The sequence below is a fragment of the Vitis riparia genome, chromosome 13 (assembly GCF_004353265.1).
Source record: "Vitis riparia cultivar Riparia Gloire de Montpellier isolate 1030 chromosome 13, EGFV_Vit.rip_1.0, whole genome shotgun sequence".
NCBI classification, from domain to species: domain Eukaryota; kingdom Viridiplantae; phylum Streptophyta; class Magnoliopsida; order Vitales; family Vitaceae; genus Vitis; species Vitis riparia.
Genome location: NC_048443.1, coordinates 23,980,403 through 24,006,272, shown reverse-complemented (window position 1 = coordinate 24,006,272; position 25,870 = coordinate 23,980,403). Strand labels below are relative to the sequence as shown.

General features: G+C 38.4%; 1 protein-coding gene across 2 annotated transcripts; it reads left to right on the top strand.

The window, feature by feature from the left end:
• The first annotated feature begins 112 nt into the window (after positions 1 to 112).
• Positions 113 to 25,870, top strand: LOC117928067 (beta-taxilin). 2 transcript variants are annotated; one of them, XM_034847853.1, is made up of 12 exons: positions 113 to 243; positions 924 to 1,250; positions 1,884 to 1,972; positions 11,087 to 11,195; positions 14,507 to 14,574; positions 16,615 to 16,692; positions 20,482 to 20,546; positions 22,162 to 22,228; positions 22,343 to 22,525; positions 24,191 to 24,247; positions 24,381 to 24,476; positions 25,389 to 25,870. In XM_034847853.1, exons 2-12 carry the CDS (start codon positions 929 to 931, stop codon positions 25,509 to 25,511), a joined length of 1,257 nt encoding a protein of 418 aa, XP_034703744.1. In that variant the 5' UTR covers positions 113 to 243; positions 924 to 928; the 3' UTR covers positions 25,512 to 25,870. The 2 variants fall into 2 exon arrangements, with proteins under 2 accessions (XP_034703744.1, XP_034703745.1); XM_034847854.1 differs by lacking the exon at positions 113 to 243 and adding an exon at positions 533 to 794.

Genomic DNA, 25,870 nt, shown 5'->3' with positions numbered 1-25,870 from the left:
TTTATTAATAAAAGTTTTGTTACATTGTATTTAAATTTAGGAAATGAAGCACGTGTGAATTTAAGGCAAAATTAACTTCTCATATATACCACGTGCTCAGAAATATCAACAGCTGCCTCCCAATTTCTGAAAACAAAGAAGTTTGGAATTTTACAGAGGCAACAGAGAGAGAAGGTTGGGTGTAAGAGCTAGGGCTTTTGCACTTCTCTCTACGATTCAAATTCATTGCTGAAAATCTACCTGGTAGGAATCCTCTAATGGCTTCCCCATTCTCTTCATCGGTTCCGATCATTCTAAGTTTCACACTCTCTACATGCTCTGTGTGAATCCATGCCTAGGGCTTCAATTCGGCTTTCTCTTTTTTGCTTCTCCTGTACCTTTCTCATAAGTGCATTTTATTTATTATTTCATTTTTAATCATTAGGTTTTTCTTTTTTCTCTTTTGGACGGCAGTGGGAGAATAGTTTTAACTTTTAAGCGTGCGTGTTGGGACTCTGGCTATAAGCATATTAACATTAGGGAATTGAAGTTTCTTTTCTCTCTTTTTCTCGGCAACCAAACAAAGGTTAACTGTGAGACGTTTTTGTTTTTACTTTTTACTCAGAAAGCGCTCTGTGGGACAACATTGAGTTTGAGTTTTTAGAATTTTATTTCTTCCAGTTTCCTGGGTTTTTCTTCTGCAATCAACAAGAGGGTACTGGTGAGATTTCTTGGGGTTTTTGGGAGAGATCGAACACTGCTGTCTGAATTTTATTTCTTTTAGTTCTTCAGTTTTTTCAGCAACCAAGGGAAGGGTAATAGTATTTTTCTTTTATTAATCGCAACGGCATAAGTATGGATGGGAACTAAAAATTTTCAGTTCCACAAGATTGAGACTTCTGGTAATATTTGTCATAATGTAAGCTGCTGGATTGAATCTGTAGGTGAAATGGAGAACACAGCTGCAAATCAGCTCCCCGAAGTGGATTCTTTGCCAGATGGATTTGTTGAGAGCTCTGCAGAACCAGTGGCTCCTCCAACTCCGACATTGGACAAAGAGTCGGATTACAAGGACAGTAATTTTTCAACAATGGAACCTTCTAATGATCTGGAAAATGAATCACTGGAACTATTAGATTCCAGTGTGGACAGGGTTGAGAAGACTCAGAAACCTAGAACTTTCCCTGTTCCATTATCTGAGAAGGATGGTTTTGATTCTTCTGGAGAATCACCTAAAGTGACAAATAAAGGCTGCTCGGAGCCTGGAGAAGGTGCATTAATTTTGTTGAAATCATCTAATTCTGTTTCTGAGACTTAGTGAGGGTATCTAGATGTGCTGAGGTACCTGCAAGTTCATATAATGTGAAAGAAGATGAAGGGAAATTCAATCTTCTTTACCTTGAATATTTTGTATGTTTTCCCATTGATATGTTACATATTTGTCATGGCAACCTTCCTGTCTTTTTATCAGGATAAAGTTATTAGTCTATGCTAAATCAATATTTCGTATGCATGAAATGTATCATGGATGAAGTGGAAATGTAGCCTAGGACATGGTCCCACTAAATTTAATGACTAGTAAAAGAATAGGGTAAGGAAAAAAAAAATAAAGAAATTGTTTTTTGTAAGAAAAAAAAAATCATATAAAGAAGCATCAAAAGAGGGCCAAAAAAGTAGAGAGAGAAGGGCTGCGGTGGCTGGGGGGTGGTCAGGGCAGAAAGAGAATCTTGTAACAGTAAAAATTCCTACTGCAGGAGTAATTTGATTCCACTCTATGTGTAAATATAGTTCCGGAGTTTGTTTACCCTTCACAGCCTTACTATTAGAAATATTTATTGTTTGCCCTTTAATTTCTTAGTGTTACTGTCATGAGTATTTGTCCTAATATGCTATTCATCTTGCAGCCACTGAAGGAGGCTCAGATGCACCAACAACCCATCTGAAGGATGTATCTTCTTCAGAAAGCATTGAACATTTGAAAAACAGAAAACTAGTAAGCAATATCATGTTACTTCAATTTCAGTATATTTTGAAGTCCATATGACTAGAGAAAAAAAAGAGTTTACCTTTTTTTTTTTTTTAAATATTGTTTGCTCTTATTTTTATTTAGTTTTTAAAATTTCCTGTGTCTTTTCCTTAATTGAGAGCCACTGTGGAACTTGTTGATGTCTAAGTGCAATTACTTTTTCCTTATTCATTCACTGAGTGATGCTGCTTTGGACTCACTGGACTGTTTTATAATTGGGTCAGCTTTTGATAAAAGAGGGGAGTGGGGGATCAAAACAAAGAAATTCATTGGTACAAATTAGGAAATGCAATGAAGGAATTATCATATGCTTGCAAATAAGCATCCTCTTAAACTTATTATATCTTTAGATGAGCCTTGCTAATTATAGTTCATATTTGAGGAAAATATTCTACGTTTTTTTTAATTATACTATATTCTGCATTAAAATATAGGATAAAGTTAAACATAACTCCCACTACTGCACAATCTTAATTTGATAATGATTTTATGGGAATTTGGGCGTAAAAGCTATTATTTACATGGTTAGTTAATTGCCATTTGGACAGTATTGGAGAAGCTATTATCAAGGCTTGAAATATTATCGAAGGCAAAGGCATATCGTGCTATATGTATCTTTCTCTGTAGGATTCTATCTCAATTTACAGTCCCATTAACACATTAAGTTGCTCATGGTTTTCATGAGGCAACCATCCACTTTGTTGTGGTCAAAATTAGTTTGTCTTTAGATACCTTGATGTATCATGTCCCATATTGCCAAATGCCAACACACACAACATGTTAACTATTGCTTATCTGGGTTCAACTTAAGAGTGTGGTGGAGATGCTGGCTACTACTCATTGGGGTTTTGGAGCTCTTACTAGAGGGAAGTCACTGTGCGGTATTGTTACTCTCGCATTAATTTGGACTATATGACGGTAAAGGAATGCAATGATTTTTTAGGAAAAATTGAGTACTTTCAAGGCAATGTGGTGCCTTTGTATAGTCGATGTGTACTTCATTGTGCTTTCTTGTTAGGCGTTATTAATACAATGAATATTTACCTATAAAAAACCCCCTTCCGTTGTAGATTTTGTAGATTGGTTAGGCCCTTGTTAAGGGTTCTTTTCTCTCTCTTTTGTATACTACCTGTATACTTTGGGGTGCTTCCTTGATGTGCCTCTTTTCTTTTAATATATTTCTCTTTATTCATCAAAAAAAAAATTTACCAAAAAAAAAAATCTGTTTCTCCTCTTCTCTTTGGGTGTTAGTTAGTGCTCCATTTATGGGTACCCCATTGTGTTTTATACTGCTAGAATGGAACCTAGTAAGCAGATTTACTAGGTTGGTTGAGAAAATATTCCCTACATGAATGCCTCCTCCAATGGATTTGTCAAGTTGAATTTTGATGGGTGCTCCTTTGGTAAACCAGGACAATTAAAAATTGGAGGAATGCTTATGGATCATCATGGAACATTACTGAGAGCATTCTTTAAGCATATCGAAGTAAATCTAGTCAACAAGGCGGAAATATTAGCGTTGTTGGAAGACCTAAAGCTTGTTAAAGCCAAGGGCTTATCCAACCCTTCTAGGAAAGGGGAATCCTGCAGTAGCCCTATCTTTGGTAAAATAAGGAGAGAAGCTCATGGAATTTTGATGAAAGGTTGCACCAAAAATTTGATATTATTTTAGTGTTGGGGTGTTCATTGTACTGGATTCCTCATGTAGTTACCATGTTGCAGATATTTTTTTTTGATAGGCAAAGGCAACAAGATATTAGAAAAGGGTACCAAGAGGAAAACCCAATAGCATACAGGGAGTATACAAAAGGCCCCTTAAGGCACACACAAAAGACGAGAAAAAACAAACCCGACCCTCATCTAGCGCCTAGCCAATCAATAAAACTAGGTAAAGTAAGAGAACCTTCATTTACAATTGTTTTTGTCCATACCCAAAGATTACAAACAAGAGAATTTTTCAACCTATGAACCGAAAAGTCCTCATTATCGAAAGCAATCCTGTTTCTTTCCAACCAAATTGCCCAAAAAAGGCACAACGGGGCTGCCTTCCACACCTTTCTATGCTTCTTGCCCAACATAAAGCCCCTCCATTCAATAAGGGTCTCTCTAGCCGAAGAAGGGAGGACCCAACACACTCCAAAAAGGGCAAACAATAAATCCCATAAAGCTCTTGCCTTGGAGCAATGTATAAGAATGTGATCAATTGACTCCTCTTCCTCACAGCACAGAAAACATCTGTTAGCAACAGCCCACCCCCTCTTTTTAAGCTGATCCATAGTGAGCACCTTACCCCAAGAAGCCTCCCAAGCAAAGAAGCTCACTTTGGAAGGCACACTAGGATTCCATATCACACCATGAGGGAAAAGACCAGCTCTTCTTGAAGAAAGATCATTATAGAGAGATTTAATAAAAAAATCCCATTCAAATTCACCTTCCACATCAGTCTATCTTCCATAAGAGGACTAAGCCTTGCACATCGGATTGCCAAAAGAAGCCTCTCCACCTCCTCCACCTCCCAATCATTGAAGGGCCTAGAAAATCTAGGACTCCAAGCCCCTTCCCCTCCCGAAGTGTCCCAAAACTCCTCAACCCAAGCCTCCTTAGAGGAGGCAAAAGCATACAAGGAGGGATAAGAATTGCATAAGGCGAGATTCCCCCACCATATATCTTTCCAAAATTTTACCCTTCTACCATTCCCCACTAAAAAAGCAACTTTATTTTGCATAAGGGCACCTTCCTTCCTTATTTCCTTCCAAAATCCAACTCCATAACTCTCCCTAACTTCTCTAGAACTCCAACCCCCTTCTTCCTCCCCAAACTTCCTACTAATGATGTTCCTCCAAAAGTTCTCCCTTTCAATCGCAAAACGCCAATTCCACTTGCAAAGAAGGGCCCTATTAAGGATGGAAAGGCGTCTAACTCCCAAACCCCCCTTCCTTTTATCCATGCAAACAGTTTCCCAATTAACTAAGTGAGGCTTCCTCTCCAAAGCACCCCCTCCCCACAAGAAATCCCTTTGAATTTTCTCCAACCTTAGATTAACCACTCTAGGCATTCGAATTAAAGACATCAAGTATATGGGCATACTTGACAATGTACTCCGAATTAGAGTAATCCTCCCTCCTTTGGAGATAAATTGTCTCTTCCACAAGGCCAGCCGTTTCCGAAATCTCTCTTCCACCCCATCCCAAACAGCCACAGACTTGTGATTCGCCCCCAAAGGAATCCCCAAATAAGAAGAAGGCAGCCTGCCCACTTTACAGCCAGCCTCAAGAGCCAAATTCTCCACTTTACCAACCGGCAAAATTTCGCTTTTGTCCAAGTTGATTCTCAAGCCTGATATGGCTTCAAACCACATCAACAACCAGCTTAGGTGGACCATCTGATCTTCAGAAGCTGCACAAAACACTAACGTGTCGTCGGCAAACAGCAAATGAGAGACCAAAGCCCCATTCCCGCCCCTTCCATTAACCCTACAGCCTGATAGGAACCCTCCCCCCACTGCTCTATGGATCAACCTACTAAGGGCCTCCATTCCTATCACAAAAAGGTAAGGGATAGGGGTCCCCCTGACGCAGCCCCCTTGAACTGTTGAAGTAGCCTTCTGGGTGCCATTGATCAATACTAAAAACGTTACTGTAGAGATGCACCAGGAGATCCACCCATTCCACTTCTCCCCAAATCCCATGCTTTTCAATACAAACAGCAAAAAGTTCCAGTTTATGTGATCGTATGCCTTCTCTAAGTCCAATTTGCATAACACCCCACTCTCGTTTCGTTTCAACAAAGAATCTATTGCCTCATTGGCAATAAGGGCAGCATCAAGAATCTGTCTTCCTTCAACAAAAGCGTTTTGAGCTGAAGACACCACTTTGCCCACTACCTTCTTAAGCCTGTTGGCTAACACTTTTGCCAACAGTTTATACAAACCGCCCACCAAACTGATTGGTCTAAAGTCTCTAAGGTCCTCGGCGCCGGCTTTTTTTGGGATTAGGACCAGGAAGGTCGAATTTAGGCTCCTAACGAATCTGCCGCGCTCATGAAATTCTAGCAAAAAACCCATGATCTCTTCTTTGACAACATCCCAGCAAAACTGCCAAAACCTAAGGGGGAAGCCGTCTGGACCCGGAGCCTTGTCCCCGTTCAAGTCTGAAAGAGCCTTGAAGACCTCTTCCTCAGAAAAAACCTCCTCCAGTCTAGCTGCATCCTCAACTCCAATTCTATTAAAGTCCTGACCTTCCATAGAAGGATGCCAGCCCCCCGGGTCAGTCAATTGGTCCTTGAAAGCTCTAACCACCCTTCTCTTTATCTCCTACTCCTCTGTTAACCATACACCATCCACTTTAATCTTGGACAGGCAGTTTCTCCTTCTGTGGGAGTTAGCCATTTTATGAAAAAAACCTGTATTTCTATCACCCTCCCTTAGCCAAACTTCTCTTGATTTTTGTCTCCAAGAAATCTCCTCCATTAGAGCCCATTTCTCGAAATCCCCCTTTGCTACCTTTCTAGCTTCCACTTCCTCCAATGATAAGAGGCGAAGCTTCTCCTGACCATCCTAGAAATTCACCTTGTCCAGGGCCACTTTCTTATTGACACCCACCTGCCCAAAAACATCCTTATTCCACGACTTTAGAATAGCCTTCAAAGCCTTCAACTTCTCAGCAAGGATGAAACTAAACGAGCCATTAAAGCTTAGACTCTGCCACCACCCCTTCAACAGATCCTTAAATCCCTCCTCCTTAAGCCACATAATTTCAAAACGGAAAGGAGTAGGACCTTTTCTAACCCCTCCCCCATCCAATAAAATAGGGAAATGGTCGGACACAGGCCTAGGAAGAGTACACTGCACCGTCCCCTTAAAGTGACCTTCCCAATCCTCCGACACCAAAAATCGATCTATCCTGGTCATAGCTTGATTGTTCAGTCCTCCACTCCAGGTAAATGGACCCCCCTGAAGGGGAGATCCCTCAAATCCAAGTCATCAATCACTTCCGAAAATCTTCTCATTGAAGAAGACAATCTTCCCCCTTTCTACTCTCATTCGGAAATCTGATTAAATTGAAGTCACCTCCGATACACCAAGGATCGCTCCATAGTCCACGTATGGCCCCTAGCTCTTCCCAAAACAGCTCTCTATATCTCTTTAAGGTAGGGCCATACACTCCTGAAAAAACCCAATTAAATCCATCTTCGCAGTTCTTGAACCAACAGGAGACGGAGAAGAGACCCACCTTCATCCCTTCCAGCTCCAACACTCTTTTGTCCCAAAAAACCAACACCCCTCCAGCTGCCCCCCTCGCATTCAGAACTCCCCAATCTAAAAATCTCCCCACACCAAGACTTCTCACCACCCCTAAAGACATCTGAGACATTTTAGTCTCCTGCAGGCTTACTAAATCCACTTTATGGGATCTGATTAAGGCCTTAATTGTACTTCTCTTATTCCTATCATTCACCCCCCGGACATTCCAAGATAGGATTTTAATTTTCATTTAAGACACAGAGCTCTATCCCCGTTTCTTCTATCCGAGCCTTTCTTCCTGCTTTCTCCTTCATAATTAATCGACCATTCCAATTTTTTCACTTCCCTATCAAACCTAGTCATCCCCGCAATACCTTTCTTCTTGCCTTGATCCCTCCTTGATTTCAGCCTTAACAGTAATTTAAGGACTTCCCCTTCAACGCCAACTGTCGAAAATCCCAAAGTCTTACTGAACTTAGCCAAGCTGCTGTCATCCCATCCGCAACCCTGGCCATCATCTTCCTCCAGATCCTCACTCTCCTTTGCTCCGAAACCCCTGTTATTTCCCCCCTCTGTACCCGACTCCCACGGACTGCCATCAGTCAACACGGCACGCAATGGAGCTTGAAACCCAACACCTTCGTCAATGACAACCGTTTCCCTAACACCCCCCACCACCATAGCCCGATCGCACCCAGAAAGAGAAGAAGAAGAGAAGAAAACCCGATCCCCCCCAAGAACATCGGTAACGGGCTCGTACCTGGATGCTTCAGCCGACAGCACTTCTTCAGTCATCCGCGCTCTCGCCTTCGCCGTTAGAGACTCCGAATCCCTCCAATCTCCTCCTAGGAAGCACGTGATCCCCCCGTCCTCCTTAACTTGGACACCCGACGCTTCCATCGTAGCCCTAAGTTCCATCCCCCCAGCCTCGGCACGAGGAGGAGCCCTAAATCCTCTTATTCCTCCCAACTCAGGCTCAAGACCCATGTCGGCCCTCCCTTCGCAGCCCGCAATCACCCCCTTTATGAGGAAAGGCCTCTCCTCGCAGCCCATTACCCATCCTTTTAACGTGATGGGCCTGGGCTCACAATCTGGCCCAAAAATCTGGGCTCCCACAAAATCTAACTTATTACCATCCTCTCCAAGCCCGTTCCTGACTTGGGCCTCCCAATCAGGCCCAAACACGCAATCTGCTGGCCCAGATTTAAAACCTCCCATTTTTGCTGATTTCGTCCACCTCGAGCTCTGATCCCGCAGCTGTCTTCTCCATCAGTCACCTCCTCTCCAGGCCCCCTTTCAACCAGCTCAAATGGACAATCTGAAGCCCCTTTTGAAGAACTACCACAGGGCGGCTCAACTCCTCCCCTCTGCTCCTTCGGCTGTCCAACCTTCACCAGCACGCCACCTCTATACTCATCACAAGACTTACTCCCTGTAACTTCAACAGCCACTTCATCCCCTATCCCGAGGCCACTTCCCGCCGGCACCACCTGAGAGAACCAAGGTGGTGATTCCCACCACAGCTGGACTGAGAAGCACCCCATCTCATCCACAATCTGGACAGAGGAAGGAGTGTCCCTGCCCGCCGATTTCACCAACATTCTAGCCCATTGCAGCTCTGCCATTGAATCCGTCTTGTTATCCACAGCAATGAACCCACCACAACCATCTCCTATCAACTTAAACACCTCTCGATTCCATAAATGAAGGGGCAGACCTACCACTCTCACCCATACCTCGCTAGCAGAAGCTCCATTGCTAAAACACCCCACCTCCGGGTGCCATCTTTCCATCACTAATACACTGCCTAGAACCTTTCTCTTCCCTCTAGCAAGAACCCGCTCGGCCTCACTAATCAATTCGAACTCAAAGAGTATTAGCCCTCCTCCCATTACAGCTAAGTCCAACTTGCCTTGGAGGAGCCAAGCGTGGACAACCCAGTTTTTCAGAACATCCAACATAGGGGGATGGATCTCCACCTTATCCCATCTACCCACTAAGCAACGACCCAGCTGCTCTAATCTACCAGGCTTCACCCTCCTTCCCGCTTCCAGCCAAACCTTATCCCCAAGTCTCCCCACTCTCAGATTTGCTACATCTGCATATGTCCTTTGATCAGGCTCCTTTTCCTTCTTCAGCACCTCAAGAGAAAGAGGATCCTTTGCTCCTCTAGATGGAGCTAGACCTCTCTCAGCTTCTCAGCCAAGGTATTCCATCCCCCAGATAGGCTCTTTCCTTCAGGAAAAATTAAGCAAAACCTTTTAGCCTCCAAATCACGAACAGAACAAAGAATGAATCTACCCGCCTCATTTGTACGCCGCTCCAATCTATACTTCCTTCCCTCCTCCTCCCATGCGAGGGACCATTTACTCTCATCTCTATCTCTACAGCAGGTCTCCACTCCTACCAACAAACTACTGAGACTTGCATCTCCAAATCTGATCCAAGATGATAACCCTTTGCATCTCTCCCAGATACAACCTCTCAGCTTTCCTCCTACTTCATCGATCATAAGTTCAAAAGCTTTGGATTCCACAGTAAACCGTCTCCTACCTCCTCTAGACAAAACCATCACCATTGTCTATAGAAATTACAGCAACAGGAAAAGGACATTACAGCCTAATTCCAGATCCTGTTACAGAGCTCTTCATGAAGCCCAGTCCACTCTCACTAATCAATTCCCAAAATAAAAGGAATTCTTGAACATGTATCCTCTGAATCGTGCTAAAAAACCCTAGAATTGAGAAACGGGAGAGGGAATATTTCTAAATTTATGTTGCAGATATGTTAGCAAAACGGGGAGGCAATCAGTCGATTTCTTTTGTAAGGGATTTTCTGCCCTCTTAAGCTTTTGAGTCTGTATGTTCAACCTTTTTTTTAATTAGAAACAATATTCATTGATAAGGATACCCATCAAAAAAAAAAAAAAAATTAAAAGTGAAAGATGGGGAATATCAATAAAAAAAGATGGATAGGCTTTCTCTAATGTACTAATGAGACATATACATGGATATATTAGCAAATGAAACTATACAAGGAAAAAGAGACTTACTCTCTATATGGATCAATACACCTCTTTCAAAAGGAGACCAAAGTTTTGCTCCTCACTTTGCTATTTTAACCCTTTTGATTTACACATTAAATTCCAATGGTCAATGTAAAACGACAGATAAACAATAATTCCCAGCTCCTAGTTTTGGAAAATATTTTCCATTTTATAGGCACAAAAATCCTAGCTGGAGTAGGAAAGGAAACCTATTGAATTTGGAAAGTGGAGACCAATAAAATAAGAAAATTTTAAAATCACCTTGAGGAACGCTTGAATGGTCCTCAAGGAGCACTTGAGTAATGCTCAAGGCCAATTGAGCAGTCCATTTGAGTGTTTGATCATTTCCCCCACTTCAACATTTTCCTGTGTTTTTCTTTTTTTAATCAGAAACAACCATTTCATTGCATTGAACTTTTTGCCAAGTTTTAAGTTGGATTGAGTGCTTCTTTGAGTGGTCAAGTGACCCTAAACGCTTTTAAGCTTCCTTTTCAATCAGAATTATATTATTAAGCTGTCAATGCTTAACCACTGTCCAAACTACATACTTACCAGTTACCTCACTTTACTTAACCAACTTGTATCTTCAAACCTGCTGTGAATCTGATAAGTCCCATTAGAACAAGAAAGCAGTATTCAGACCAGTGTTTTTGGAGTAAAATTGCCAAGTACTGTAGCTATACTAGCATGCTAACATATTATGTTCTATATATGTTAATTTTCTGCTGATTCTATTTCCCAATATCATGATATAGTTTTCCATGTATTAAGCTGGACCATTTAAATATTTCAGGAAACCTCTGAAGTAAAACGTAAAAGTGCAAAGCGTACTTTCAAATCAGAAAAGGAGTTTCTGGAATTCTCTTTGAAATATCAACAGGTTATAGCAGAAAGAGATACGGGTAAGTAGAAGCAGTCTTGTTTCTCGTGAGTTTGAAGATCACTGCCATGTGAATGTCAAACGAATACACTAGTGCTTTCACCAACAGTTCTTCGATTTTTTTTTGTTTGGTTATTTATCAAACACATGTAGTTTGTTATTTATGCTTGTTTTTTGTTACTTAAAACAGTATTCATGAATGGTTTAAAAATCTCTGTCAAGTATATGAGTACAGTTATTGGTTTAAAAATAAAATAAAAATTGACAGTTTTTTTTTTTTTTTCACCGGGTTTGCCATGCAATTTGATTAGAGATTACTTTTTAGTGATCTCTTACAATGAGAACAATATAATGTGACATTTGCTTAGATATCACCTTTGAAGTGACCATTGTAGGAAGGTGAATACCTGTATTTTGGAAAAAGTTAAAATGGCTATTTGATTTTTGTAATTTGCCTCTCTTACTTAGACACTTCAAAATGTGTGTATTACCTCTATTAGACATGACTTATCAAGGGTTTGGATATGAGATATGCGTCTAAAATGCCTGTCAGTCAAATATGTACATGGGTGCATCTAGTAAAGAAAAGCAAGAACAAATTCCTAGTTGAATAGTAGTAAACTTAAGCGTCATGTTGAAAATTTATCTTCATTTTGCACTTCAACTTGGCCTAGTGTCACATGCCTAGAGTTTCAACGCAGTGGCACAGTCCGTGCAGCAACCTCATGGGCAAGAATCAAAGGGGCTCATTCCGCACGCAATGCATTTCATGCCACTATGCTAACTGGTTTCATCCTGATTCATGGATTCATCAGGGGAACGACTCCAGCTCTTGACCAGTTTGTGTAGGAGATGGCCAAGCTCCTCTTCATCGTCAAGTCCCCAACTAGTGACAAGCTCCCCAAACTTAACCAGGTCGGTCTACCTGAACTCTGAAGAAGCATCCAACATCACATACATGCCCTTTCCCTAGAGCAATTCCCATTACATTCAGTTCAAACTAGTCAACATACTAATCTTGATCGGTACCCTCGCTACAATCACGGACACCAAACAAACAGTCTATGACACTCTCCCCCACCCAAACTCTTGCAAGGCTTCATGTCTTCACCACATGATGCCTTCGAATGTTGCTGCTCCCCACGAGCCATTAATCACCAAAGGTCCACTGTTGAACCCCACTGGGCCAAAGGGGATGTCCACACCTTTGACGCGATATCCACTCGGAAGTGTGCACCCAAACACCAACTTCCACCCCTAGTAGGCGACACCCACGCGTCCTATTAGACAGCTAGCGACACCTCGTGATTCGAAGGCGCCCATACTCCCTCACGGGTCCTCATAAGTGCAGCTTTGATTCACGCCACAGTGCCCACCCTTGCATTGTCGCAACATTAGGCTTCATAGGCTACTTGTATTGCCATCAAGAGAGATAACTCGTCGGCCATAGATCATCAGAAGGGAATACCACCATGCTCGACCTCTTGCCTTGCTCTGATACCACTTGTCATGGGCCTAGAGTTCCAACATAGCAGTACGACCCGTGCGGCTACCCCATGGGCAAGAATCAAAGGGGCTCTGCTTGCACGCCATGCATCTCATGCCCACTACGCTGACTGGTTTCGTCCTGCCATGGACTCATTAGGGGAACGACTCCAACTCCCGACCAGTTTGTGTAGGAGATGGCCAAACTCCTCTTCATCGTCAAGTCCCCGACTAGCGATAAGCTCTCCAAACTTAACCAGGTTGACCTACTTGAACTCTGAAGAAGCATCCAACATCACATACACGCCCTTTCCCTGGAGTAATTCCCATTACATTTAGCTCAAACCAGTCAACATAATAATCTTGATCAGTACCCTCGCTATGGTCACGTACACCAAACAAATAGTCTGTGACACTAGGGTATCTTTCCTCGTTAGAAACAACAAATTCATTGCACTAAATTGGTAAATACATGAAAAGGTAAGAAATTTTTTACCGAGGGTGTAGAATGAGGGGAAAAATGTGAAAATAGATTGTTTATCATGTTGAGTGTCACGATGTCCTAAGATCTAGGAATTACATAAATCCAACACTACATGCACCAAACCTTGGTGCTTGTACCTAAGTCCATGACTCCATATTACACAGTAATTCATGGTTCTTAGTGCTACCATTTCATGTTCCATGTTTATTGGTTTCTTTTTCTGAAGAAGTTATTTTGCCTGCCAATTGGTCATGGCACATTTATATCATTATTCTGTGAGTTGCATCAGGACATCTCTAAGACATTTGACTTGCTCTACCATCTCCTTTTTACATTACTATCTTTTTCCTTCCGAGTCTCACAGGTAATTTGGCACACTTAGATTGTTGGATTGCAAGCATTGGTGATTGGAAATATGTTTTGGCTAACGTGCATTGGGTTCTTCTATTTATGGATACTTGTCCTAGTCCCTTTTGGATATAGTCATATGTGGGCATGAAAACTATCCCTTGGCTACCAATGGAGGTATGGGAGGACTTGAAAGTATCTCTTCCAAGTTTATTGGTATTTTGCTGTCTTTTGGGTAGGTCTTGCTTTTCTTCAGCTTAGCTCACAAACATTTGATAAGTTGCATATTTTCTTTTTGTTAAAATAAAATCATTCGGCTAATTCTTCCTGGGAAAGTTTAACAATCCAAAAGTCTTAAAATGTAGTTATCAGTAATGTTCTTTGTATTCCAAAGACGACTGTTTGTTCTTGAGGAGCAGCAAAGGATTTGCTGGAGTGTGCTTATTGTGGGCTTCTAGAAAGATTGTTTGTGTGTTTCATATTGCTTTAAATGGGACAGGAGGTAAAGAAAAGTTTTGTGTTTGCACTTGCCTTGCCTTAGCGTGAACTATGTGGATGAAAAAGAACTCCTAGAATATTTTAAGGAAGAGTACAACCAAGAGGAGGTGTGGCTTATTATTCTAGAGTGGAAGTGAATTCAATTGGGTCCCAAGATCCTGAAATGAAGCCAAGTTAAAGAAGTGTTGCACGATTTTCCACCTCCGTAGGTGTGTTTTGTTGTTTCAGTTTTTCTTCATTCTTACAATCTTTTATTTCCCTTTTCCTCCTTTGAGCATGGGCCTTCTGTGATTGTGTGTATGTGTGTGAAGGGTACCCAGTCTCTCATTTATCTCTTTTTTCTTTCTCAATCAACTCCCTGTTCTTACAAACAAAATTTCTTAGAGGCATATTTGATGTATTGGCATTCGTTAATATCCATGAACTGTTTTAACAACCTCAAAGGTAGCTTCATATTTTCTTCTCTTTTTTAAGCATTTTATTTTTGTTTTGTTTTATTTTATTTTTTATTTTTGCAGCCATTGCTGTTCGAGATAAGCTTGAGTCACTGTGTAGGGAATTACAACGTCAGAACAAATTGCTAATGGTGTGCTTTCTGTCTTCAAATGCCAGCTTTAACAGATAATATGATAATGTCTTTTTACAATTTTTTTTTCTTTCCAGATGCCAATTATTTTAGTGTTGTTTTTGGTTTAATAATACTGTCTGAGATGTGGATCAACATTGCAGAACTTGTTTCTCAAATGCTAATAGCTTATTTTCCTCTAATTGTGGATTTCCTTTTCTACTAATTTGTAGCATGCAAAGTTAGTAGGACAGCTTGTTTAACCAAGTAAATCATAGAAATTAAAGTTTACATGTAATTTGGCTAATGTACTAGCATCAACACCGAGCTGAGGACATTGCACAGGTTCTGTACTAGCTTGGGAGGAATGTGATATGTGAATGACCCTCAAGTTGGAATTCATATGATTCAGTCTGCAAAAGCTGAAATGGAACCATATAGAAACCTTATTGGTCAATTACAGAGCTTATAGGTGGAAGCAAGGATTGCATACCCTGCCAAACTGTCAACTCATGCACCATTCTTTTGGCCAACATTGGGCTTTATAGTAGTTCTTTGTAGAAAAAGATTGTATAGGGTCTTGTTAGTGCAGCTTTGCCTCCCTCATGTTCCTGTCGGTTGGCACCCTTTATACATTTCCTGTGTGCTTAGGGGTATCCCCATTTTGGTTTTGTGCTTTTGCTATCATTTTCTTCTTTTTCCTATTAAAACAATAAAGAAACAACAATTTTGTTGCCTCACAAATCAAAGTACCACTAGGATTAGCTATCCTCCAAAGGTGAACAAGATCAGAATTATTTAAATGGAACCAAACTGAAACTTTATCTGTCAGTCACAGAGAACTTGTAGTTAGCAGCTGGGATTGCATATCCTGTCAAACTCTTCATGAGGGTAACTCATGCACAAACCTTTTAGCCAACATGGAGCCATAGTAATTCTTTTCTGGATTAGAAACAACAATTTCATTGCATCATGAATAAAAAGTACAAGAAGGATGAGCTGTTCTTAAATGTGAGCAATATAAGACAGAAAAAGAACACCCTAAAGGAATCAAAAGGCCCAATAAAAAGCAAATAATCTCTCAATGACACATAAAATACTCTACAAATCTTTTAGCCTAGTTGGAAACAAAGTTGTTTATAGATCATGTTCCTTCAACTCTTTTCAGTTTTTTTTGATTGGTTGGGATCTTGTTGAGGGCAGTGTTGCTTAAGCCTTTCTTGTTTTGTAGCTTTGGCTTTTGGTGGTGCTTTTTGGTGGTGGGTGTAAATGTTCTGTATACCGTGGGCCACTTTTTTGGTGGCCCTTTTTAATATATTTTTCTTCTTATCTATCAAAAAGCACCTCAGTTCGCCAAATATATATATTAAGTGGTTAGCCAAACATAGTATTCACAAAAAGGAGCATCCCAACTCTGTAGACAAGAGATGTTGCATGACAAAAAGTTCAACTTCCAAGGCACTTTATTTCTATCCTAGTAATTCTAGACTTACTAGATTTAAGAACCCCCTAGGTATCCTCATGATTTTGTGTGTAAGTGGGGTGGCTGTCACTTGTGGTCTCTAGCTTTGTGAAAAATGGGGGGGAGAAAAGGAGGGGCTTTTACTCCCATTGGTCTAGGAAGGCAGTTACGACACTCACTATTTGCTTAGGCAACTGACAGAATGTCATCCAAACCTATTTAGGGCTTACCTTGGCACCTAATGCCTTATGCAGATAAAGATGTTTTTATGAGTTATTGTATGCATTCATATTTGAGTTAATTAAATAATAAATTAGGTTTATTTTCATCCTTGATAAAATATATTTGGATTATCTAGATCTAGTTCAACTGTAGAACATCGATTTGATTAATAGTTGATTTGTTTATTTTTCATTTCTATTTATTGAACAGATGCATTTAAATACATCGACTGCATGTTATTGTTGTAACCTTGATGCACTCTGTGTTCATCATTTTCCTAGCAAAAAATTTAATAACCTGTCTGATCTTAATTATTTTTCCTATAAGTGACTATTCTCTTTTATGTAGATGCTAATTGGTTACTCATACTTTTGCAGGATGAATGCAAACGAGTATCAGCAGAGGGCCAAACCTTGAGATTAGACCTATCAACCAAGTTCCAAGATGCAATCAAGGTTTTAATAAATTTTTGCCATTGCTTTGAGAATCTTTGTCCCTGCGCCGCCCCCAAACAGTACATAAGTCTGATCAAAAGCAAGAAAATAGTTATAAATCTATTCATACTCAGGGACGTAGAAAATCCCCCACAAAAGAGACAAAATGTTTAGCCCCCCTGCCATCTGGCAGCACCCCCTAACAAATCTGCTCCTTGGTTAGCTAAGCAAGAAATTCAATGAAAGGAACACCCTAACTTTAAAGCAATATAAACATTTGGTGAAGTTTCCCATCCAACTTTCATGAGTCTCTTTTCTTTTTTATTCACCTATGTTATGACTACTGTCAAATCTCCCTCTACTGACAAATTAGAGAGATCCTCAGCTTTGGCCATTGTCAAGCCTTCCGATAGGGCTGAAGTCCCTGCCTCAATAGCTAAGCCCTCTCCAACATGTTTAGAGAATGACCTTACCAGTGTTCCAAGATAATCCATGACTGTACCTCCTATTCCTAGTTATCCAGGGTTGCTTAGGAGCATCCATTAAAATTCTATTTAACACAACCCACTGGAGGAGTCCAAATAGGGAGTGATTCCTTTGACAGTGTAGTAGATGTACATACTAGATTTCAATCTAGCAATATAAGACTCAGGGGAGTGTCCTCAAATGTCACACAGGCCGATGTGATAAGGATGAATCTCCAAGGTCTACTCAAGAAGTGAATAAAAAGAAATTAAAAGAATCCTAAATTATTTTATTAAGCATATTTGGGTAATTTTGCAGTTTTTAGGTGGCCTATAGTCATAATTAGCTAGTAGTTAATGTTTGAGTTACATTTAGAATTTGAGAAGATTTTTTATTGGAAATTTCTCCTTGAAAACAAGTTTCTATATTTCTAAATTTTATATTTTCTAGAATAATATTTTTTATCTCCAAAAGTCTCTATTTCAATTTTTCTTATAATTTAAGGCTTGTTAGGGAAGTATTTTTTAAAACAATTTTGAAAAACGGTTTTTGAATCATATTCTCTAATGTTTGTAGAACAAAAGTTTGTTTGGAAACTTGAAATGTTCTTAACATATTTTCTATGTTTTTAAATATGTTTTAAAAATAATTTTTATCTATAGTGCTTTCATTTTAATCGTTCTTCATATTTGTATAATTATTTTTTAAAACAACTCTCAAAAAACAATTAAAAACAACTAAAAGATGGTCTCTGAAAATACTTTATTTTTTGTTTTTAAAAATAAAAAAACTGTTTTGTGTTTTTCTAGTTACCAAACATGTTTTCCTATCTTTTTGTTTTGGAGAACAAAATTTTATTTTAAAAAACAGTTGCCAAACAATGCCTAAAGTCTTATTTATTCAAGTTCTCATTACAAGAAGTTTAGGGCCTGTTTGTTTAGTGTTTTCAAGAACTGTTTTCTGTTCTTGAAAACAAAAAACACCAAAAACTCGTTTGGTTGAGAGAGTCGTTTTTGTTTTTGTTGTTCCCCGTGTTCTCAAAATGGCACTATTTAGAGAACAACAAAATGTTGTTTTCCCTGTTTTTCTACTGTTTACATAACAAAATTAAACAACAAAAAACTCATCTGTTCTCCGTGTTTTTTTTTTCCTTCCCGTTCTCATCTCTTCTCCTTTCCAGCACAGTCGCGTGGCCTCTTCTTGATTTTTCACGTTTCTCGGTTTTGATTCAGGTTCGTGAAATTTAAATCCAATGGCACAATAGCAAAGAGACCCCTAAAACGGATCCAGAAAACACAGGGAGCAAAAGAAAATCAATTTTTTTGGTTTTCTTTGGGGGTTTTGCATGGATTTTCTCGGAAATCAAACGAGGATGAATTTTCCCGGAAATTGAATGGGGCATGGATTTTCTTGGGAATCAAACGGAGGTTGAAAAAAATAATAATAACACGATTAGATTAGTACCTGCGAGGATTGAGAGTGGCAGAGTGAGAGAAGGGCTTTTTTTAGGGATTTTTCCGGCTGGAGGGCAACTTCAGAAAAGGGCTTCTTGATGGCAGAGTGAGAGGGCTTTTCTCGGCTGGAGGGCAACTTCAGAAAAGGGCTTCTTGATGGCAGAGTGAGAGGGCTTTTTTAGGGAGAGGGCAACTTCAGAAAAGGGCTTCTTGATGCCCGAGTGAGAGAAGAGGGTGGCATTTTGAGTTTTAGTTTTAGTAGAGATAAAAAAAAAAATTAACAAACCACGAGAACAATTTTATCTCCAATATGCTATAATTTTTAATAAAATTAAAGATTAAATAAAAAAAATTAATAAAAATGATTTTATTATGTTTGATTTATTTTAAATATATATATATATATTTTTATTTTAAAATTAATAAAATAAATAATTTTTTAATTTAAATGAACTATATATCTAAAAATTATTTATAAATTTATAATATAAATTACTTGAAGAAAATATTTTTTTAATTAGAAAAGAAAAAAAAAACATCTTTCAAATGTGTTTTTTGTTTTATTTGTTCTAGTTCTTTTTTTATTAACTCAACCAAACATGTTTTTTTTGTTTTTGAGAACAAAAACTGTTTTTCAAAATTCAGTTCCCAAACACAATTTTTTTTTTAAAAACATCAAAAACTGTTCTTAAAAACTATTCTCAAAAACTGTTTTTCAGAATAGTTTTCAAAAACAGTAGCCAAACAGGCCCTTATAATTTTCAAAAGAAAGTTTATATTTTCTTTCTAGTTCCATTATTTGGAAAATTTAATAGTTTTAGGAAAAGGATAATAATCCTAATAAGTTACATTGCTATTATCATTGTTTTATTCAGTTTTTAAGATCTTGTAAAGTTGATAAATTAGGCTAATTGATGAAAAAAGGGATTAATTAATGATTGATGATGAATAGTACCAAGTTTTTTGCACATGTAATTTTCACTGGTTAGACTCTATTACTTTTCTTCTTTGTCTTTTCTTTTCCTATCTTTTTGTTTACTTTTCCCCGCTGCTATAATTTTATTCTCGTTCCTCTCCTTAAATCCTAAATATTCTCCAGTCCACCTTATTTGATTTAAGGTTTTCTTACATCACAATGTCTAAAGGGAAAATGAGAAATAGAATACATCCCAAGACGCCTCAAAGGTCCGCCATCTATCCTTAAAAATCTGCATTCTTCTTCCACAAGATAAGTCTACATTAAAGAACTTGAATTTTAACATTCTTAGAGATTTTTTTTTTTTTTTTTTTACTCTGGGTGTCTAAAGGGAAAAAGCATTTTCAGGGATTTATCTAACTTGTGATGAAGAGATGTGGACTTATGACCTAGTTATTAATCTCTCAAGCATGATAATTTGCATATTACACATTTGTGTCATGATGTTCACATGGAAAATGATACAAATTCCCAATATGATACTCAAAAAATGCATGCAATGCATAAATGGCTTGACTAATTTATTGATATTGTTTAAAGAAAATACTTTTGAGACAATTCTACAAAATATTAAACTATTGTCCATAGGTAGTCGCCAAAGAATCATTTAGAGATTATTTGTGTGCAAAAGAAACAATTCTTTATATGGTTCTTAGAATTTGGTGCCATTTATTTATGTTCTCTCCTGCATTAAAGGGAAACTGACTGTTATAGTTCCTGAATAATCAAAAGCACATAGGCACTTTTTAGGAGTGAAACTTCACAAACTTGGATTAATGGGGAAAACAAATAATTCAAATGAACTAAAGATGTATGGAAAGATGAGATCCCTCAAAGAAGGTTTGACTCATTCATTAATGCATTTTGTTTTCCTGAACATTATGGTTTAATGCTTTCTTGTCCTTCTTGTTATAGGACGTAAGCAGTAAGCTGGAAGAGCAAAAAGGCGAGTGTCTCTCCCAGCTCAAGGAGAATGAGATGTAAGACCATGGGAACCCATGAGGACCTGTGTGAATATTTCACTATAATTTTTAAAATTTGATAGCATTCATTTTCATGATTATGATTATATATTAGGGCATGGGAGTCCTGAAGGAGAATGGACTATTAACATCTTGGAAACCCTTGGGATTGTATGTTAGTGTTGTCTCATACAGGGTTGCCCCCCATGTATTGGAACTTGAAATATATTCTTTATTTAGTCTGCTGGACTGTGGTTCCTAAACATGATTTCTATACTCTAAAAGAAGTTACTCACAAGGATGTATGCATATGTGCTATTGATAGGCAATTTGCCATCTAATTGTTTGTTACAGCTTTGTAAGTTGGCAAAGTGAAAACTTTGATTCATTTATGTATTATTTATGTGTTTGTTTTTACTCAAAACCTAGATCACTGTAAACAAGTTATCTTTTGAATCCCTATTTTCATGGGAAAGAAGTAAGACTATTTCAGCTGTTGGTCAATTTTCTGCTTAAAAGAATTAAGCTTGCAAATTCAACCCAAAGCTATATTTGTGTTCTTTTTATCCTCTGTCCCAAGATATCATACCCGTTTTGTTTTATTCCTAACTTTATTTGGCTGAACCTTCACTTCCAGTAGCATGCTTGAATCAAGTCACCATCCATATGATTCTTTCCAGGATAGATACAAGTACTTACAAATAAAAAACAGTTTCCCCTTCATTTCGCTTCCCCCTACTCCCCTTGCCTACTCATCTACCTGCGCTTCTTCATTGCCCTTGTTTGGATCCTGATTTCCCTCCCTGGTTTCGACATTCAAAATCTTTTTGCCAAGCCTCATTTGAAGCAGTTCTATTGATGCTGATCCGATGAAAATATGAAAGACTCCAGAACTGAGTTCAATTTGTTTGTCTCATCCTCAACTGTAGCAACTTTCTCTTTTATCTTCTGCTAGGAGATTTAATTCTACCGCTTTTCTTCTTTGATATTTTAGATGTTATGGATACTGAAGCCTTCTGCATGGATGAGTTTTTTTTCTTAAAAAGATGCTTTTTGATGCTGTTATTTTAATGGTTTTGGAGAAAGGCATTGAAAGGATGATGGACTGTGGAAGGGACTGATAGAACAACAGATCATGTTTTCATGGAGAAACTTGTTTCTCTTGGTGGAGAAAAGACCTTTGAAGACACTTCTTCCCACTCATTTCACAGGGAGTAAACACCAAAAGAAACTGTGGAAAATCTGTCCCTTTCTTGCAATAAGGTTTTATGTTGTAAAAAGTTTTTTTCTCAAAATGCTGGAGCCTTAATTTGTTCTCCATGCTCCTTTTGTTCTTTTAGCATCATGTTATAAGATTTGTACTAGCCATTTATCTTAGTTTAACAGGCACTTGAGTTTCCTATTGGTATTCCTTATGCTTCATCACCCTCATTGTTCTAGAATCACTCCATTCTTTGATATGTCCTTTCTTTACATGGGTCTAAAACTATCTTGAATTTAGAAATTTTTTTTATCAGTCATCAAAAAATAAAAAGGAAAATTTCACATAATTTATTGCAGTGTGTTCTCTTAAGTCCATTTACAGTAGTATGATTCTTAGTATTCAAATTAATATACAGTTCTTGGAGTTCAGGTTAAGAAACAAACTGAAGCAGCTTGCTGATCAGTACACTCTTTCAGAACAGCAATTTGCGCAGAAGGTAAGTTCATCCTATCACCTACATACTATGGGATTCTAGATTAGTTAAATGCTTAGAAACTTCATCTTATAAGTATTTAAGTTTATTTATGTGGTTTCGAACTTGAATGTGCAGTTAAAGCAGAAAACACTGGAACTTCAGCTTGCTGATTTGAAAAATCAGCAACATGAGGAGAAATTGATCCAGGAACAATCCCAGATGAAATTGTATGCAGAACAGGTGTCACAATTATTGACAACTGAAAAAAGCTTGCGCTTACAGTTAACAGCTGATGGAGAGAAGTTCCAACAATTCCAGGTTAACTTTGTTTTGTGTTATCTGTCGAACTTAAATATTTTTAAAGATTTTTTTCATCAGACAATGGTTGTGACTTGCATAAAGCTCATTTTTTTTTCCTTTGGAACAGTGGGTTAGGTCATGTATCTCACACATTTTACATGTTGGGAAGCTGCTCCTTAGACAATACACTTGATGTGTGGTCCAGATAACCACTTTAGCTTATCATAGCTTTTTGGTGATTTAATTAGAAACAGGTTCTGGTCTTTGACTTTCTCCCTTCTGGGAGAAGGATACCAGCAGATTAAAAATATGAGCAAATGGACTTTTATTAATTTTTTCTCGCAATTAAACTGTTCCACACTGATTTAAATAGAAGTAGTTGAGGGCAAAGCCTTGAGATAAGAAGTAAGATACATTAAATGGTTTAGTACTTTTTCACACAATTAAACTGTTCTACGCTACTTTAAATAGAAGTAGTTGAGGGCTAAGCCTTAAGATAAGAAGTAAGATACATTAAACGGTTTAGTACTTTTTGACATAAACTTGAACATCTCTGAAGCTTGTGTACATGGAAGAAATTTCTTTGTGTTACATCCTGAAAGAAGGGCTGGTCATTGCATACTTATGTTAGGAATCTTAGTTTCTTGCATTATTTAATATAGGTTCCATTTTGTTCTCGTCCCCAACTAAACTTATTTTCTTAGCTGAGTGATTTCCAACCTAGTTTCATGTATGATTCCATCATCATCTCGAACTGACAGCCTAACAAGGTGATTTAACTTGACATGCAGCCGGAACAAGTACCAACAAGGGATATTTTTAAATTCTACCAACCATATAGTCTGCACCCAAGCAATATTCCATAGAGAGGTGTCCAGATTTATTTTAGGATCTCTAGCACCATGGTAACAAAGGCTACAAGATGCCTTGACGGCTCCGAGATGCCTTGACCACTCCAAGCACTGTATAGAGCAGCTGGTTATAATTGGGGTAGATTAGAGGCTGGGGATTAGAACAGCATAGCTTGCGCTTTGTCATAGCAGAACTATGAGCTGAGGAGAAGACTGTACAGGTATCAATCAGGTAGTAAATGATAAGGTTCCATGGTTACATTCCCTTTTTAGTTTCTAGGATGCAGTTCTGTAGTTATGTTCTTGCAACCTTAGAACTGTAGATTATGATAGAACGACAATTTAATTGGACACGGTTAGATGCAGAAAGAGGGTTAAGCCAATCAAAGGAAATTGTTTCTGAAGCAAGACATCATTGCCAAAGCCTAACATTGCTCCATGTGTATAGGAAAGGCAGATAAGTAGGCCCACAATGCTATTTGATGGGACTTCCACTTTAGAAATCTCTCTTCCTCTTCAGATGTTTTGCCTCTCTACTCTGATCACCCTTGTGCATGTGGTTAGAGCTTTTCTTGCATTCAACCACTGACCTATTATCATACAACAGGTGGTCACCCCTCTTGTACAGAGTAGGTATATGCCCACTTTACTAATCATTCTGTGTCTTCTCTGGTGCATCTGTGCATAGATGTAGGGCCCCATTGCACATGGATCCTGAAAACGTGCCAAGACATCCCCAGTAGCACTTTCATTCTCATGTTTGGGCTTTCCTTAGATGTGGATATATCTCATTAAAAGTTTCCAAATCTCAATTTTAAGTCAATGTTTGCAGGAAGCATTGTTAAAGAGCAATGAAGTCTTTGAAACATTTAAGCAAGAGATTGAGAAGGTATGTCCTCATTGTCCTTGAAATTGTGTATTCTTTTCTGCTGCATGCTTTCTGATGATTATTTTCAATTTTCTCGCTAGCATGATCCTTTCTTTAATGTAATTTACCATAACATGAGGTTACATAAAACCAGATGGCGAAATCAATAAAGGAACTTAAGAAGGAAAATATTTTCTTGAAGAGCAAATCTGAGAAGTCAGATGTCACTCTAATAGAACTTGTTGAGGAGGTAAGATTTACTTGTATCTCTCCTTTTTTTTTTTGTTTATTTATTTGTTTGTTTTGTTAACAGTAAAAATTAGCCAGTGCACCACTCCAGATGCATTTATACCTATGCTTTCAGAGCCTTGGCTTGCTTTTATTTAATATTCTGCAGAAAAAAATTAATTTTGGCTTTTTTAGTGCATGATCCATCCCTCTTTCTTCTGAATGTCATGCATAATCATCCTTTTGAATGTTGGCTCCACTGTTTGGAAAGTGTAATGAGTATCCTTTACCACCTGCTACTTCATTGTTAATTTTAAGTCGGGATATGACTTTGACAAAGCCCATATCCCAACAACTTGTAATTTCTTTGGATCCTCTTCCATTACTTAATTTTATCTGGATCTGTTTCTGTTAAATCATAAGACCTGTTGTCCTTGCCTCAACTTAACAGTTCTTTTGGTCTTCAACCTGAATTGATTCTGCTGCCCCCTCTTCTTGTTCTCAATCAATGCTACCTCTAGCATCTTATGAAAAGATTTCCATAATACTACTTAGATTGTCATCTTAATGTTCCCTTGCCCTGCTCTCTAGTTCTCACTAAAACCTGATGCTTCGTTAGTAGTGGTTGTTAATTTACCAGCTTCTGTGCAAGCATAGGAGCCTTGTTAGTGTGTTCCAGCACAGGAAAGGACATTTCCAATTCCAACTTAATGCCTTAATGCGGTTCCAACTTCTAAGATTGACACTTTGCTTATCAGTCAGTGGCTGGTGGTTTTCATTTTATTTCTTCTCTTCTTGGTTCACAGACTAGCTTCTAGTAAGGGGTTATATGAAATTTTCGAATAGTTAAAATTGAAAGTCGAAGAAGACATTTTTAAGCCTCGTTAGTTTTATAGTTAAAATTTCACTCTCGGAATCCTTTTTTGTCAAGCAGCGGGAGCGCTTGAAGAAACAACTTGAGAAAATGAAGAATCAGAAAGAAAAGCTTGAATCCTTATGCAGGTCTCTTCAGGCAGAAAGGCGACAAAATTCAATTGGCAGTAATGCCTCTGATTGAGTTCCAATTTCAAGGCTACAAAAATACATTCAACAAGGTAAAGAATGTTGAATGATTTTAGGAACGAAGTATACTTCACAGTTTATACCATATGTTATTTCGGCTGTGGCTTCTATTGAGTTGTGAAATACTCAAGAGGATTAAATGACTCTAGGGATTGTAACCATACAAAAATCCTTCCCATCATTTATTGTATCGACATTCCAAGTTGTGCTAGCTAGTATCATTGGCATTATCCTTACCGCTTTCTGGGTTCCATACTTAGATTGGGATCTGTTAATTTCGTTATCCTAAGTTGGAGGGAACAATTATTTTCCAATCAATCAAGCTCTGTTGTGCTCTGCCGTTTTGTTGATTCA

Coding starts and splice junctions, on each gene's coding strand:
- LOC117928067 (XM_034847853.1), top strand. CDS start 929: ATGGAGAACACAGCTGCAAATCAGCTCCCCGAAGTGGATTCTTTGCCA. Junction 11,196..14,506: donor TATAGCAGAAAGAGATACGG/GTAAGTAGAAGC, acceptor TTATTTTTGCAG/CCATTGCTGTTCGAGATAAG. Junction 16,693..20,481: donor AGTTCCAAGATGCAATCAAG/GTTTTAATAAAT, acceptor TTCTTGTTATAG/GACGTAAGCAGTAAGCTGGA.